Here is a 17538-nt window from a genome sequence, read left to right on the forward strand (position 1 = left end):
TAAAACAATACAAAACGCAGATGGATATGTCAAATGTCAAATATCATGACATTGACAGAAGTCATTCAAAACAAAACACAACTCAGATGGAAATGTCAAAACCGAAATTACAATTGTTTAAAATATCGACAATTGTCTTTCTATATTTAATCACAATGCTAAACACATTGACCAATAACGTTGACAGACGAATATAAACAATTCGAAGAAAATAAGTACTAAATTTCTTGTAAATTATATCAAAAATGTTTCACGATAGAAATTGACTCTAAACAAACAGCTTTGAACAATTACGCGTAATTTCATTCTAAAGAAAACTAAAAGTAACATCTATCAAATGTCAAAATGTCAAATATCATGACATTTACAGAAGTCATTCAAAACAAAACGCAGATGGATATGTCAAAATATAAATTACAATAAACTATATTTAATCACAATAGATTCATTAATAATTATATAAATATTGACAGACACATCTAAACAAACAGTTCTGAACAATTACGCGTAGTTTCCTTCTAATGTAAACTAAAAGTGACATCTATTAAATGTCAAATATCATGACATTGACAGAAGTCATTAAAAAAACAAAACACAGATGGATATGTCAAATCCGAAATTACATTGTTTAAAACTATCAAATGTCAAAATGTCAAATATCATGATATTGACAGAAGTCATTCAAAACAAAACAAAACAAAACGCAGATGGATATGTCAAAACAGAAATTATAATAAACTATATTTAATCACAATGGATTCATTAATAATTAAATAAATATTTACATTTCTAATTAATCTTTGCGAATGATTCCCCTTATTTATCTGAACTGTTCAACAAACATTGCTCCGTTCTGGTAAACGGATAATGATGAGCTTTGTTTATTTTAATGACGGACTTAAATTGCGATGAAAACATTTGCTTACGCTATTTCCCACTTAATTAAAATAAAAAAAATTGTAATATTGTAACAATCCACTTCCCGCTTTCGATTTGTTTACATCTTATTATTATTAGTGTTGTTGTTATTATTAAGTGAAGTAATTAGTCGATCTTTTCACGTTCACTTTGAATCACCTTTTCGTTGTTATTGCTTATTTAGTCTATGAAATATATAAGATTCTATCAACAAAGTTCATTATTTATTGACATAAAATATTCAGAATTTATTAAATTCTAGGCTAATTCTATCTAAAATGTCCATTATTAATCTTATATTTAGAGAATAAACATCTGTACATAACTTGATGGATATTTGTACGTTATGACTGAAAATTTTCAAAATTTGAGAATCTAAATTTAAAAGTCTATATTTTATGTCAGGAATGTCGAAGACAAATGTGTCCAAACTCCAAAAACTCAATGATTCTAGAAAACAACAGATATTTTTAACAACAAACAAATTGTTGTCTTATTTCCATACTTTTATTGAACATTATCATCTGAATTCCGTGTTTTTCTTAATATTATTATTCTTGTTGATAATTAAACGCGACTTAGAAGTAGGGCATTCTTAAAAATAAACGTCTGCAGTGCGAAACGATATTATCTTGACGAAGATAAATCTGTTCCAAGTACGAAAAACTCCAAGTTTCTAGAACTGAACTATTTTTATACAATCCTAAATTTTCTAAAATCTATGATCTAAATACACAATTTTCTGCACTAGATTCTTCAGGAGAAGCGAAACAAATTACAGGAGCAGTATTTGCGGACTTATTGAAGCAGATTAGTTAGTTTATTAGTTGATGTTGCAACAACTTGCGGTTATTATTGGATACCTCTAAAAATACCCAAGGTGAACGCATCGAATTTGGAGCGCAAAGCCAGACCGGAGTTTAGACATGTTTGAGTTAGATGAGCGAACATTCCGCACCGCACGTTTATTATTAATTCACTTTCGTCTTGCTTGAAGCCGAGAAACTGCAGCTAAGACATTTATTAAATTAAATTACTAAAAAGAAAACAGTAATAAAAACATAAACGACATAGAGATTTCGCAACGTATTACGCAGATGACTAAGATGGAAATTCTTCAGTTGAAAGCGGAAAACCCAGAGATAAATCGCTTCTTGTAAATCGCCTTGCGAGATGCTGATTTATCGCTTTGGGGCTACGCTATTAATTACCTGATAAAGACACCTAATGGTTTTTAGTTGTAGAGTGTAGTAGATATAAGCGGAGACGATTTGGTAACTTTTTTGACCTTCTCTACGCTTTCGATGGGATGTTTAAAACAGAGCGAAATCCAATATTTACCTTCGAAATTTGCTCTTAATTTCGTAGGTCAACACGTATATTTACGTCAAATGATCGCTTGCAATTCGGTTCGAAACGCAACCAAATTGCCTTCATTACCAGAACAATGCTTTTTCGTCACTTCCTCCACTTTTCGAATATTTTGTTTTTGTCAATTTAACTCATTACGTTTGTTATTTCATTCCAAACTAAATTAGGACGAGAAAGACGATGTTTTTTATGTTTATTCATTATTTTTGGATTTTCAGATCAAATCCGCTCTTATCAATTTCGTTGAGCAACAGAGAAATTATACAAAAAAAAAAAGTAAATGTATTATTATTATTCACGAAAAAAAAAATTACGATAATCGGATAAACCGGATAATAAAACACTCGAGAATCGTTACAATGTAATTTTTCGAATCGCAAAATATCTGCGATAAATTTAGTTGTTTCCTGGATCTGGATTTTTTGTATCAAACAATACTTTTAAAGTGTGAGGGAAAACACTGAACCGCAAGTCCTCCTCCTCAGCTTCACATTTTCCTCGAAGAACCGTGCAGGAAATGTTTGCACGTACGACCATACAAATCGAACAATGGTTAAGGTGATTTGTTCATTCCGCACCCGAGGGGAAATCACGTTGTGTTTGTTGCCATTATATGTTGTTTTATTTCTTTTGTACCTTTTACTAAATGCGCACAGAAAACATTTCGTTTTTAATAAAAATTTACTGCACTTACATTGTTAAAAATTAACAATTAAAGACGTAGTTTTTGTTGACATTTTGTACATTTTTTTAATTGAAATATTTACAAATCATGAAATGCACACAGATTTACCAATTCTTCTACATCTTAAGTGTAAACAAATTATTGGAAAAACAACGATTTGGTTTAGGTTTTTAAACAATTTCTTAAGACCATGTAGAAGATACGTTGCAAACAATTCCATTTTTGTACCTTTCCTAACTGAAATATTTACAAATCCGAAATGCACATAGATTTACAAATTCTTCTACATCTTAAGTATGAAACAAATTATTGAAAATTAACGATTTGGTTTAGGTTTTTAAACAATTTCTTAAGACGATGTAGAAGATACGTTCAAACAATTGCATTTTTGTACCATTCCTAACTGAAATATTTACAAATCCGAAATGCACACAGATTTAGCAATTCTTCTACATCTTAAGTGTAAACAAATTATTGAAAAACAACGATTTGGTTTAGGTTTTTAAACAATTTCTTAAGACGATGTAGAAGATACGTTGCAAACAATTCCACTTTTGCACCTTTCCTAACTGAAATAGTTACAAATCCGAAATCCACACAGATTTACCAATTCTTCTACATCTTAAGTATGAAACAAAGATTTGGTTTAGATTTTTAAACAATTTCTTAAGTCGATGTAGAAGATACGTTGCAAACAATTCCATTTTTGCACCTTTCCTAATTGAAATATTTACAAATCCGAAATGCACACAGATTTAGCAATTCTTCTACATCTTAAGTGTAAACAAATTATTGGAATAACAACGATTTGATTTAGATTTTTAAACAATTTCTTAAGTCGATATAGAAGATACTCTGCAAACAATTCCATTTTTGTGCCTTTCCTAATTGAAATATTTACAAATCCGAAATTCACATAGATTTACCAATTCTTCTACTTCTTAATTGTAAACAAATTATTGGAAAAACAACGATTTGGTTTAGATTTTTAAACAATTTCTTAAAACGATGTAGAAGATACGTTGCAAACAATTCCATGTTTTTCTCTTTTCAAGTAATAAAACTCATTGCACAATGTCACATTCATACCGAGAACATTTAGTTAGAAGTTACGCTACAAACAATTAAAATCTTGAAGCGGATGTTTGATAATTTGTTTCTTTTAACATTAAAAACGTCCTTGTCTTCAACAAAACAACAAAACTTTACTAAATTTTCGTATAAAATATTCATTCATTATCAAGAAGTGAGCAAAAATTTGCATTGATGATCAAATACAATTGCGCCTTTCGCCTCTAAAGACATTTTTCGTTCTCCTCTAACAATAACGTTTGATTCAATATAATAATTGCGCGCGTGTTCTTATCCTTCTTCTAAATATTCATCAGTTTCCAGAAAAGTAAACTAAATACGATCATAACGTTTTCGAGAAACTTGCGCGCAAATTACTGCTATTGAAAATAATAACATTACATTCGTAATTGCGAAAGCTGCAAAACGATATTCGTTTTGCTAATTTTACTGCATAAATGATTATAAATAAGTATTATGTAATGAAATATCGTTGATTGTAAAACGCTTATCGAATCTGCCTTTAAGATTTGCTTTAAGTCATCTAAATTATCTTGTTGTCATGGTAATTATTAGCATTGTTTAAAATTATGACAAATGAAATTGTGAGTGATGACACTTGATCGAATGAATTTGAAATTGATAGCAAAATGAATTTTGATCTTTTGTCATCTCAATATACGTTGTTTGATAATATGAGTAATTGAGTATGTAGGAATTAAACCTCTATTTCTCGTCTTCGCAAGCAAACGAAAAAGATGTTGAAAAACGTGCGATTTGCATAAAAATGAAATTTTAAAAGGATTAGTATCTGCGCAATATTTGATGTTTGCTTGCCGATGTAATTGAATAATTGTATGTATTTCCGATGTGTTCGATAAAAGCGGAAAATATCAGTGGTGCTGTGTGCAACATCAAATATGTATAAAAGGAATCGGGTTTATCTAGAGCACATACACACGCATCGAGAGTTTTAGTGAACGACGACGATTTAGTGCCCCCCGGCTCTCGTGGCTTTTACTGCCACGTCATTGGATTTACCACCGCCCGAAGGAGGAATCCGAAGAAGTGCATTTGCCCGCATAGTTTGCATAGTGTCCGTTCGACGAGTGTGCGAGAGTTCGTTGACAACACGACCGGACAGATTATTATTATAAAATAGAAATTTAATTTATACAACAGCAACGAACGAAAAAAGTAAAAAGAAACAATATCTATATAACAAATAAATGCATCGCACGAAAGACACTTTCCAATTTCATCGTTTCTATTTCTAAACGGATTTTTGTGTGCTTTAAACTTAATACTTTTATTTGCAGATTTCCGAATCACCAACGACGAACAGTGTCAGAGTTCGACGTTGCTTAACTACAAGAAACAAGTACAGTTTCCTCGACGTTAATAGACCCGTTCTTTTGTTGTTGTTGTTACTATTATTACTATTAATGGTTTACGAAGAAGCAAAGGTCCTTCAACCCATCCAATCCACCAATTAACGAACTCAAATCAACAGATCAATAGACTCATATTTTGTTTTCTCTCACTTAGAGAGGACAAACAAAACAAAAAAACCATCAGTTCGACTCGTGTTTCAATTATTTTTTTTTTTATTATTTGCTATCATCATTATTCGCATAATAAGACGTAACAATGAAATTCGATTTACGTTGAGATTTAAGATAAGGAAAAACTTGATCTGCCTCTGTGATCGCGAACGTTTCGAAATTAAGATAATCTTGTTTTTATTGTCTGCTGATATCACATCTAATCACGTTGGCGACATTTATTTTTAGCGATGACACCTATCGGTTACAGCTATCAAACACACAAAAATCGATGGATTTCGTGCACATTTTTACACGTACTTTCATTGATTTGATGGAATTTGATAAATTCTAGTCAAATTAAGAAATATTGCAACAGTCGACACATAAGAAAAACACTGTAGAAGTCTTAATTTTGATAGTTTTCATCAATTGACAAATTTCAACAACAAAATACTTCAATGAATTTAGATCTTAAAATATGACTTTTTAAGATTCCATCAAATCAAAATGTTTCATGATTTTCAGGTTTACTTACAATTGTATCATCAACGTTATTACTTTACACAGAGAAATTATATTTACAGGCAACTCTTCTAATTGTAATTAAATTCCATTTTCATAATCATAATCAATTTCTGTTGGAATTATACTGCTTTATGTAAATGCTCAATTTCTTCTTTTTTTATGGTTGTAAAGAAAACTATAAGACGCATTTAACAACGCATTTATTGTTTTAAACTAGAATATGCAGACTTCGAAAGGAGAGTCGGTACACATCAGCAAATCGAAAGTTTTCATAGTTTAACAAGCAAAAGAAGTGTTCAATATTTTTTTTTATTATTGGAAAACCAACTCATATACGCTTTCTGGTTTTCCAGACGAATAATATATACTTTTGATAAATTCATTTTTGCAAAAAGCTATTGAAAATTTTATCAATTAGTAAAGGAATAATGGAAGTTATAGAAATTCGCACACACTTGAATCATGACATTGGGAAAATCTGCTGAATTGATGAACCACGCACACGCTGATCTTATCTTATCGTTTCATTAATTACCTGCACTTCTTTTTTTACCCTGAACTAATTAAATACATTATTTCCATTTATAATCGTCGTAACGCAATAAAAGATAAATCCAATTCAATGAACCGTGGACAATTACCATTGTACAGTGTACGTGAGAATTTTTATTTTTTTTTGTACACTCAATTTAAACTTATTACAATTATTATTATTAACGCGCTCCATTTTCTGACAATTCTTAATTAGAATAATCTAAATTGTATGTGAAAATATCTGCATGTGTTTTAATAAACAATAAATTTTCATTCTACATACAACAATCAAGTAATCTGACTAATAACAATTGTGATTATAAGCTTCGAATAATCTAAGATAGTTATGAAACTTTTGGATATTAAAACAAATGGTCGCTGACACCTGTCAAATTATAAATAATATCTATAATTTCAATACAATCATTACCTTAAATATGATTATGAAACAACATTGAATTCAATTTAAATCTTAAATAATACAAACATTTTCAAAACATTACAATTATATTTAAAAAAAAATAATTAGTTCAGCGCCAAATTAGTTGAACTGTGGGCTTTAAAGTTAATCCGAGAGATGACTCTAATAAATATTTCAGCAAACCAGCCATTTAAATCTTGGTTCGTAACTTAGTTTATAGTTCAGCATTTTTTTTTTGGCGCTTTACAAATTATGAAATTGTTATTAAAGCTACAATCACAAATATGAATTAAGCAAAATGTATTATTAGAGTGGTTATGTAATATTGTTTATTATGAGAAAGCACCATCTGGTTACTAAATAAAGAAATACTTTTAGACTTAAAATTGAATTGCGTTATTTTAGTTGTAGATTCGAATTCAAATGAATTTCTATTTATAATTGTAATAATAAATAGTATATATATATATATTGATGTAGTTTATTATCACATACTGTTATTCAATGTATTTATAAAGTTAGTCCCATCTGGTGTTAAATTTAGCAAAGCAAGTGTCAGAATATTTGAAGTTCAATGCGAAATGAACTTAACCTATTTGAATTGTTATTGTTGATTTCATAGTGTTTGTATATCTGTTAATGTAAGTTATAACAATTAAGGATGAATAAAGGAAAGAAAATAGTGTTTGGTAAGATCAGCACGAACTTTGCTGAGAAGACCCTAGCGACAGAATCGGATCTCACAATTGGATCGTTCAGTGAAGGCACTTCCAAGCCTGTAGAGATTGAGGAACTCGAAGATGACAATGAAGATGAACAGATCAAAGAAGTCATGGGTATATCGACTTTTGGTAAAAAAGCTAAAACCTTCAATATACAGGTAATTTCATCACCACCACCAGCAGCAGAAGATAATTTAACTTGTTTTCATTTGTTGAATTCATTTTAGGAAATGCTCGATCAAGTTAAGAAAACAGCTAGAGAAATAACGAAACCTGCAGAGGTTGATACACATAAAGAAGAGGAATCATCTTCTTCCTCAGATGATGATGATTTAATTGGACCACCTATTCCTCAAGGTAATTTATAGCTTGAATTTAAGTGATTTAGTATTAATGCATTTTGAAAAATAGTTTTAGCACAAGTGGACACAAGTAAAAAGAAATCTAAAGAACATGGATCAGATTCTGACAGCTCTGGAGAGGAGAGTGATGGTGAAGACACAGGGACGTTTGTACCTTGTTCGCACGAGGTTATAATGAACCATGGCACAAAAGCTGTGACAGCATTGAGCTGTGATCCTAGTGGAGCCAGATTGGCGTCAGGTAATAACGCTTGTATTTATTATTTAGGAGAAATTTAATTGATGTTTTTCTTTTTTTTGTAGGTTCTGTGGATTACGATGTTTCGTTTTGGGATTTCTCTGGGATGGATTCGAGCATGAAATCGTTCCGCACGCTTCAACCTTGCGACAATCATCCGATTCGCTACTTGAATTACTCAGGTACGGGAGACTTGCTGCTGGTGGTGTCTGGAGCTGCTCAAGCGAAAGTCGTGGATAGGGATGGTTTCGAGAAATTGGAGACCGTCAAAGGTGATATGTACTTATCCGATCAGGCCAGAACGAAGGGACACACGTCCGGTTTATTGGCCGGAGCCTGGAGTCCAGTTTCTCGCGAAGAGTTTTTAACAACATCCGCGGATGGCACCGCCAGGAGTTGGGATATGTATCAAGGAGGAAAAGTGCACAAGACGTTGGTGAAATGCAGAGCGCAGAACGGATTGAAGGCGCCGCCAACAGCGTGCTGCTACAGCAGAGACGGACACGTTTTTGGTTTGGGTTGTTCCGATGGAAGTATACAGCTCTGGGATTTGCGGAAGAGCACTGTGGCGCCAGCGAGTATCTGCAGGAAAGCGCATCAAGCCTGCGAGACGACCAGCATCTGCTTCTCTCACGTCGGGCAACATTTATTGACGAGGAGCATGGACGAGACGATGAAGCTGTGGGATCTGAGGAAGTTCAAAGAACCCGTGAATGTTGTCAACGATCTCTTCACCAGATACGACACGACAGATGCAATATTCAGCCCCAACGATAGACTCGTGGTCACATGCACCTCGCTGAACAAAGGGGAAACAACTGGTAACTTGTTGCTCTACGATTCGTCGAGTTTTCAGTTGCTGCAAAAACTGGAGGTAGCGAAAACGCACGTTATCAAAATCATATGGCACACGAAGCTGAATCAGATATTCGCCGGCTCCGGTAACGGCATTATAAAATGCTTCTACGACGACAAGAAGAGTATGCGCGGTGCGACGTTGTGTGCCGTTAAAATGAAGAGGAAAATGCAACACGCCGAGGTTATTAGTTCGCAGCAAGTCATCACCCCGCACGCGTTACCATTGTTCAGACAGGAGAGGCGCAAGACGAGCAGGAAACAGATGGAGAAGGATCGTTTGGATCCGGTCAAGAGTAAACGTCCTGATTTGCCGATCACTTCTGGACAAGGAGGTCGCGTTGCTTCAAGCGGCGGTACTCTCAGCAGTTACGTTATTAGGAATTTGGGATTGAGTAAGCGAGTAGATGATGATCAAGATCCGCGAGAGGCTATCTTGAAGTTCGCCAAAGAAGCGGAGGAGAATCCTTATTGGATTACACCTGCTTACACGAACACACAAACCAAGAAATCTGATGAACCTCCCAGCAAGAAGAACAAACAATAAAATCCAACTACATCTGAAGCGCACATCAACTGCAGCTAACCGCCACGACTTGCATTTAATAATAGTTTACGCAAATGTAATTGATGTTTCCTCTTTTTTTTTTGCATGCGAAATGAAGAAGGGAATAAATAAATGCGAAACAAATTTGTTTATCCTCTAAATTAAATAAATTCATTTAATGTAACAAACCAATTTATATTATTTAAAATGAGAAACTTCCTTAAACCCAGGCATATTAAAAAAATATCCGTTTAGTGTGAAATTCCATTTTTTTGTTTTGTTTTTGTTTTCTTTAGTCCTTTGAATATTGTGTGTGTGTTTTGTTTGTTTCATTGTTTCGGCTTTGAAGTGCTAAATTTCAAATAAAATATAATATAAAAAAAGAGAGAGAGAAAGAGAATTAGAACCGTACCTTCTTGAGGCGGGCTTAAGTTAACAACATCGATAAAAATATACAATAATTTTCTTCTTTTTTGTTTGTTTGTTTTGGGAGTGGGGAATTTTGATTTTAGTTTAGTTTTCAAGGGAGAAAAGTAAATAAATGTGTTTTACCATTTAAAGTGTTTGTAAAAAAAATAAATCGAAAAATCTGTCGTGATCTATCTATGTTTCAGAATATTGCCACCAATCCTTCTCGTAGCCCTCGTGAACGTGTTCGAGCAGCGCCTTGCGCCTTCCATCGCAATACCTATACTTATCTTGTACCTTCTGCTTAATATCGATGAGATTCTCTTGGGTGATATCCCTCTCCAGGTACTCGCTGAGCATCTCCGTGGCCGTCTCCAGATCCTTTTGGTTATCCTCAAATATCACAGACTGATTCGTCTTCTTCAGATAAAAAGCAAACACGTAGGTGTACATCAACGCTTGTCGGCACTCGCACAAGATATCCACGGCCTTTTTCAAAAACTGCACTTCGATCCAGCTCATGTTATGCTGCTGCATCTCCTCCATTTTATCTTTGATGGAGCGGTATAACTTGTGTTCGAAACGAAGTGACTGCATGTGATTCATATAGCGATTGCAGTAGAACAGATATCTCTGCAGTTTGGCCCGCGATTTCTCTTGGGCATTTCTAGCAGCTTTCGCTTCGTCTTCATCAAATCGGTTGCAGTTGTACCAACTCGAGCCGTGAGGCTCCCAGGGTCCCAAACATACCCAGCAGAAGTCGGCCTTACAACTTTGGTTCTTGCAAATCATATGGTTGCAACCGCCGTCCTTCTCTATCGTGGCGTTACATTTGGGACACTCCTTGGTATTCGCCGCAATCCAATTTGATGTTTCAGAATCATCGTCACATTTTTTGATCCACCGCCGTAGGATAGTGCATCGCACCGGATCGTGCCAGTTTTCTCCACAAGCGAAGCAGAACGTGTGTCCGCATGTACATTGTACCGGTCTCGAATCAACATAAGTAACCTACAACCATCAATCCCGAATTACTATTACTCACCCAATCATCATTGCAATTTAAACTCTGAAAGATTACCTTAACAGCATAAGTGCAATCGGGACTGGGACACCAACGCAATAATCTGTTGCATTCCACAAAACTGTTTGTGATCAAGTGCTGATACTTAAACCTGACCCTATTATCCTTGACCAACCTCATTACAGTCTGATCATCCACAAGTATAGGGCAATTATGAGCTGCACAGGCGATCGTCTGACCAACACCTTCTTCCATCACTTTAGTTGTAAGATACTCGTTCCAGCATTGATAGCAAAATCTGTGTCCACATTCTAAACCAGTCATTTCGGCAGGAGGCAAGACCATAAAACAAATGTCACATTCTTCAGTACCTGAAAACAAATTCGAATCAATGCATGAAAATGAATAATTATTCTCATCTTACCAGACAGCTTTTTGGAACTCTTTATTTTGGTGGGGGTGGTCTGCTTCTTGAACGGATTAATGACATGGGCCTCCTTGAAGAGGTCATCCTGATTCCCATCGTAATACCTTTCCATCAGTTTCTCCTTGTCCCAATTGAAATAGTTTAGCAAGATTCTGGTGGTGGTAGATGGGATCTGGACCACAGTGTTGACATCTCGTATGCAATCAATCATGTGCTGAACAATTGCTTCAGTGGAGAGCACCTCGAACTGATACTCCTCCTCGTAGGCCTGGATGTTGGTGTGAGAGCATCCGTCTGCCTCGACGCCGAAATCGACGTCGTCTCCACTCGTCTCGTTTCCAGAATCCTCGTACATGTATTCTTCTTCAAAATTCATGACTTCTGCATTAAAGTATCATCACCTGAATGGAAATATATCACTCGATGAAATATAGCGTATTACAGAATTGACTTGGTCGTCGCGCGTTTCAGCTTCCGAAATTCGTACGGAACGTGAGCTTTACTAAGAATTTTGAGCGGAGTCCTGTGTCCTGCTGTGCTTGTGTTTAGATGAAAAAATGAGTTTTGACAATTACCATCCGAAAACAAAAAAACTCGCGCGTTGTCAAAAACCGAAACACCTGAACGAAATAATACTCTTTCACGGAAATCGCCTCAAACGAATCGTCCGAACCGAAAAAAAAAACAAACATATTTACCTGAGTTTCCTCAAGTTGCATATTTTCCAGCTTCTGTTATGACACGAACAATTGTACCAACAATAACACTGCACAAATCACTAGAACTCTGAGAACGAGACGGAGCACGTAATCAATCGCATTCCATAGTATTTCGTTCGCTCGATACGCGTAAAATTTACCTTCCTCAACAAGAAAAAAAAAACACTGCAATAGGAAACTCACTTTAGGGAAGTGCTGCCAAAACAACAAACCGATAGAAACTAAACTACAAAAGATACATCCATAATTATACGTAATTAAAATTTATGCAAGGAATTCATCAAACCTTTCAACAAAATTAATTATTTTTCTCTCTCCTAAAATCAAGGAATCATTTTTGACTGACGTTTTTCTTTCTTCTTTTCTCCTATTGATTTTTTTTTTTAGTAATCACAAAACTATATTGCTTTAAGTGTACATATTTCAGCTGAAAACTAACACCACAGTTCAAACGATTGATTATTACTATATTAATTATAATTACAAATATTTAATCACTCAATCATTTGGTTCACGTTCAAGAACGCAGCAATAAACACATTGTTATACGACAATAAACACTGAAGAACTGCAACGGAATATAGTTTTTTTTTGCAAAATCATGCAATCCGTGACAGTTCTTTTGTTTACTTCTATTTTCTGACAGTAGTTCAAATGAACAGTCATCAGCTGGTTTTCGCTCAGAAACGTCACTCTGACATGAGCTGTGTGTTATTCTATTTTTTCTTCAGCACAAATAAAAATCACTGATAAAAACAGTAAATAAATAAGGGAACGATTTAGTTTAGTAAAGGAATGGTGAAGTGGGTGAAGTGAATCATCATCAGAGTTATTTAAATGAGGACACTTGGCTGAAGTCCACTTCATTGTATTAAGATGATGACAATGAGCTCGAGCTCCTCGACGACATCTGGCTGTTTATCAGTGGAAGAGACATCAGAGGACCATTTGCTACCGATAACTTTAGCAGCTGAAGAGCTAAAGTTGGCTTTGAACAAGGTAAATTATTTTGAAATTCTATTGTTATGTCATTCAGTCATTGATGTGTACTATTGCAGGAAGCAACAGAGGAAGAATTGAACAAGGCTATCAACAGATGCAAAGATCTTGTTTTGGAGTGTGAAAATATCTCAACAGAGCGTAAATGGTTGGTGAGGCATTTAATTGAGCTTAGACTGAGGTTACAAGAGTGTAAGGAGGCTCATTATGATCCTGAGTAAGTTTTCATTTATATGAAGTATTACAAGATAGATTAATATTAAACATTTCAGGCATCCAAGGAACAAAAGCAGTGGAGCTTCCAAGAGAACAGTGAGGGGACATCATTTGCTGTTGCAGCCATTTCTGAAGAACACTGCTAGTAAATACTGTGATCACTGCACTGGTGCCATTTGGTAAATATTTGAAAATTATTAATTGTAAATTGTTGTTAATTTGCATTGTGTGCAGGCATCTAGTTCAGGCTTGGTATAAATGTGAGGATTGTGGATACAGTTGCCATCACAAGTGTATAGCTGGGATAATCAGAGAATGCGCTCATGTGACGATAAGCGAGAGGGGAGAATACGAGAGGAACATTTGTCCCGAAGAAGGTCTTTCAGCTCAGCAATATCAATGCGCCGAATGTAAGGTGGTTTTGCCGATAGGTAAGAGTCGCCCTTTCAAAGGGTCGTAGTATTGAAGTAATGTATTTAAACTTGTATTATGCTAGCCTTACCGAAAGGACTTGCTTGCTTTGCAAGATTTATATTCTCAGGTAAAATTAGCTGGTAGTTTACAATATTCGTGCACTTTTAGATGTATTTAATATTAATATATATTTCTTTCTTAGCAATAGGATGGTCGGACAATGAAGTTAGACGTTGCGATTACACCGGAATGTATTATTGCTCTGCATGTCATTGGGGAGGATCTGCCATTATACCAGCCAGATTAATGCACAATTGGGATTTCGTACCGCAGCCAGTCTCTCAAGCCAGCCTACAACTACTGAAAATAACGGCGAACAGACCGCTGATCAATTTGGAGAAGCTGAATCCCAGGTTGTTCTCGCTCGTCCACGAATTGGATTTGGTGAAGCGCATCCGGAACGGTCTGAACGAGATGCGAAAGTACATTTCCATCTGCAGATTGGCACAAGAGGATCACTTCCTCTGGAAGAACTCCGTCACTTCGCACTTGATTGAATCCCCCGATCTGTACAGCATGCAAGATTTACTGGACACGAACACTGGTGAATTGCCATCGAAACTTTTGAATCTGGCGTCGGTGTTCCTCAAGCACATCAAGGATGATTGCGAAGTGTGCAGAGGACGTGGACACCTCTGCCAGATCTGCTCAAACGATGAAGTTCTCTTCACCTTCGACGACAATGTCGTCATTTGCAAAATCTGCAACTCTGTGCTGCACAAGGTCTGTTACTTTCGTAAGAATAACGAGTGTCCCAAATGCGAGAGGCTGAGGATCAGACACGAGAAACTGACGACATACAAATATAGCGACGACGATGATAACGATGACCTGTGATACGCCGCCGTTTTAACTGCAGACGCTTCTTTTGAACGCTGTATTTTATGCAATTTTTTATATATTGACAATTTTATTTCGCATGTTATGTTTCCATGTTTTATGTTTATCGTTGAAATGTTGTACCTAATAAATGTATTAAGTCTGCTATACCTCATCACCCATACTACTTGGCTTATCAATCGGTTCTGATCAAAACCCACCCTCTACAATCTAATTCCCTATAGTATTTCTTCTTATTTGATATAGACGTAAATAAATTTAAAACAAAAGAACATCGATATTCTATTGTTTAGAGTTGCCCTTCACAACCCGGTAGGCTGTTTTTATTATGAGCAAGTACACATGTTAAGATTTCTTTGTAACTTCATAAACTATATTCAGATAGTTATTTTATAATAACTAGGAAGGAATTATCAATGTTTTAAAACTGCATTCACAATTTGAATTACAGCGCAAACTTGATTGGGCTATAAGTAGAATAATTAACATTAACAATTAGTAATAGAAATTGGTTAATTATAAATAATTTATTGATTTTTATCATATTTGCGCTATCGTGTTTATCAATTGATCCACAAGAGGGAGTTTTGATGTTATCGAAAAAAAAATATTTAAACATATCAAGTTGGCATCACCAATTGCGTTAGCGTCGGTTCGCGGAGATGGACGATCTCAGTCGCTGTTTGTTCTTCAATGCGTTTTGAATGTTCGAAATAGTTGTGCAACTTGTTTGAATCTGATGAACTGTGTTGTGTTTTAAGAAAACCATCGTCGGAGATCACAACCCAATTAGATTTAGCGGCAATTAAAGGTTAGTGATGAATCTGATTTTAATACAAATATATTTTTTTTGCATTGTATTGAAAGTTTCCCAATTTGTTCGCTAATCCCTTACGTAGCTTATGTTAAAATGTGCGTATTCCTCAATAACTCTTAATTGAGAAATTTGCGTTAATTAATTAGAAATTTGGACGCATTAAAAATGGCGGACCGACGCGTTCTTCCCACCATTTTATTTTGTTTATTGTTGATAGCAACGCATTTTTATTGCAAAAAAAAAAAGACGTACCAGCTACCAATTGGTACGAGTGTGGCGTCTCTATCGCGTAGTAGTGCGCGTCCCTTGCATAAGTCAACATCATTCCAATTAGATGTGAGCATTAATTGTTTAAATTTCGGGGCTTTCTCATTAACTTTCAGTGCAAATTGGAAATCGGTTCGGTTCCAATGAATCCTGACTATTTCATGATTTTTTTTTACTTATAACTTCATAAACTATACTTAATCTGTTCAAACAGATATTTTATAACTATCCAACATGTGATGTAAATTAGTGCTGAATCAGACTTGAAGGAATTATCAAAGTTCTAAAATAAACTAATCGATTGGTTGTGAGTAAATGTGGAATAAAAAATTGAAGCTCGAAGGATGCACTGATATAAATGATTTGTTCCAGTGCAAACTAATCGATTGGTTTATAAATGTTTTGAATTGAATTTCATTCAATCGATTAACATTTTCTTCATTTTTTTTAACACACATATTGACTTTAACTCATTCATTTAATTGGATAATTATTATTAATTTATTGATTTTTGTCATATTGGAGCTAGTGCGTTTATCAATTGATCCACAATAGGGAGTTTTAATGTTATTAATAATTTTTGAATTTAAACATCAGTTGGCATCACCTGCTTTTACCTCGGTTCGCGGGAGTGGGAGTTCAGTCACAATTCGTTCTTCTACGAGTCGGCGTGCCCTACGGTTTTATAATTTCAAAATTGTTGTGCAACTAGTTTAAATTCGATGAACTGTGTTGCATTTTGAGAAAACCATCATCGGAGATCACAACCCCATTAGATTCAGCGGCAATTAAAGGTTAGTGATGAATCTGATTCGAAACAAAAACATTTTTTTTGCATTGTAGAAAGTTTCCCAATTTGTTCGCTAATCCCTTACGCAGCTTGTGATTAAATGTGCGTATTCCGTAATAACTCTTAATTGGGAAATTCGCATTAATTAATTAGAAATTTGGACGCATACAAAATGGCGGACCGACGCGTTCTTCCCACCACTTTCTTTTGTTTAATTGTTACCAATGCATTTTTATTGCAAAAAAAAATTGACATGCCTGGTGCCTGTTGGTACGATCGTGGCGTCTCTATGAGGTAGTTGTGCGCGTCTCTTTCTTAAGTCAACAGCTTTCCAATTGGAATTAAGGAAATTTCGGGGTTTTCTTATTAATTTTCAATGGGAATTGAAAAGCTGCTTTTGTGGACCGTAACCAGCGACGACGATGCCCATCAATCGTGAGCAATTTAAATCTTTATTTATTCTCTTTTTTTTTTCTACAGCTATTCTTTGCGTAATCAGACTCAACTCACCAACTGTGTTTTTTCTTACAGCTTCGGTATTTGTTTATTTATATGGATGCAAGGTATTCACTTGCCATTCCATGCGAATCACTGCGACGTGATAAACGCATAGAATGACCTGGTATTTTGAATACCTTGCATCCATATAAATAAACAAATACCGAAGCTGTAAGAAAAAAGTATTGAAATACCTTGCATCCATATAAATAAACAAATACTGAAGCTGAACGATGATAAACGCATAGAATGACCTGGTATTT

At 34.9% G+C, this 17538-nt stretch overlaps 3 protein-coding genes across 4 annotated transcripts; 2 read left to right on the top strand and 1 right to left on the bottom strand.

Moving 5' to 3' along the window:
• Positions 1–7604: 7604 nt before the first annotated feature.
• LOC108563801 (gastrulation defective protein 1 homolog) lies at positions 7605–9911 on the top strand. Its single transcript, XM_017922584.1, has 4 exons — positions 7605–7952; positions 8022–8151; positions 8206–8397; positions 8460–9911. Exons 1-4 carry the CDS (start codon positions 7734–7736, stop codon positions 9794–9796), a joined length of 1878 nt encoding a protein of 625 aa, XP_017778073.1. The 5' UTR covers positions 7605–7733; the 3' UTR covers positions 9797–9911.
• A 208-nt stretch (positions 9912–10119) lies between these two features.
• LOC108563810 (E3 ubiquitin-protein ligase arih1-like) lies at positions 10120–12612 on the bottom strand. The gene is made up of 4 exons (XM_017922598.1): positions 12354–12612; positions 11653–12056; positions 11286–11599; positions 10120–11215 (listed from the first exon to the last, which is right to left on the bottom strand). The coding sequence occupies exons 2-4, from the start codon at positions 12029–12031 to the stop codon at positions 10400–10402; spliced, it is 1509 nt and encodes a 502-aa protein (XP_017778087.1). The 5' UTR covers positions 12032–12056; positions 12354–12612; the 3' UTR covers positions 10120–10399.
• A 95-nt stretch (positions 12613–12707) lies between these two features.
• LOC108563811 (differentially expressed in FDCP 8 homolog) lies at positions 12708–15066 on the top strand. 2 transcript variants are annotated; one of them, XM_017922599.1, is made up of 6 exons: positions 12708–13373; positions 13433–13590; positions 13646–13768; positions 13824–14020; positions 14086–14130; positions 14206–15066. In XM_017922599.1, exons 1-6 carry the CDS (start codon positions 13251–13253, stop codon positions 14898–14900), a joined length of 1341 nt encoding a protein of 446 aa, XP_017778088.1. In that variant the 5' UTR covers positions 12708–13250; the 3' UTR covers positions 14901–15066. The 2 variants fall into 2 exon arrangements, with proteins under 2 accessions (XP_017778088.1, XP_017778089.1); XM_017922600.1 differs by lacking the exon at positions 14086–14130 and having other exon boundaries at positions 13020–13373.
• The last annotated feature ends 2472 nt before the right edge of the window (positions 15067–17538 follow it).

The sequence above is a fragment of the Nicrophorus vespilloides genome, unplaced genomic scaffold (assembly GCF_001412225.1).
Source record: "Nicrophorus vespilloides isolate i.1.1-1 unplaced genomic scaffold, Nicve_v1.0, whole genome shotgun sequence".
In the NCBI taxonomy this organism is placed as follows: domain Eukaryota; kingdom Metazoa; phylum Arthropoda; class Insecta; order Coleoptera; family Silphidae; genus Nicrophorus; species Nicrophorus vespilloides.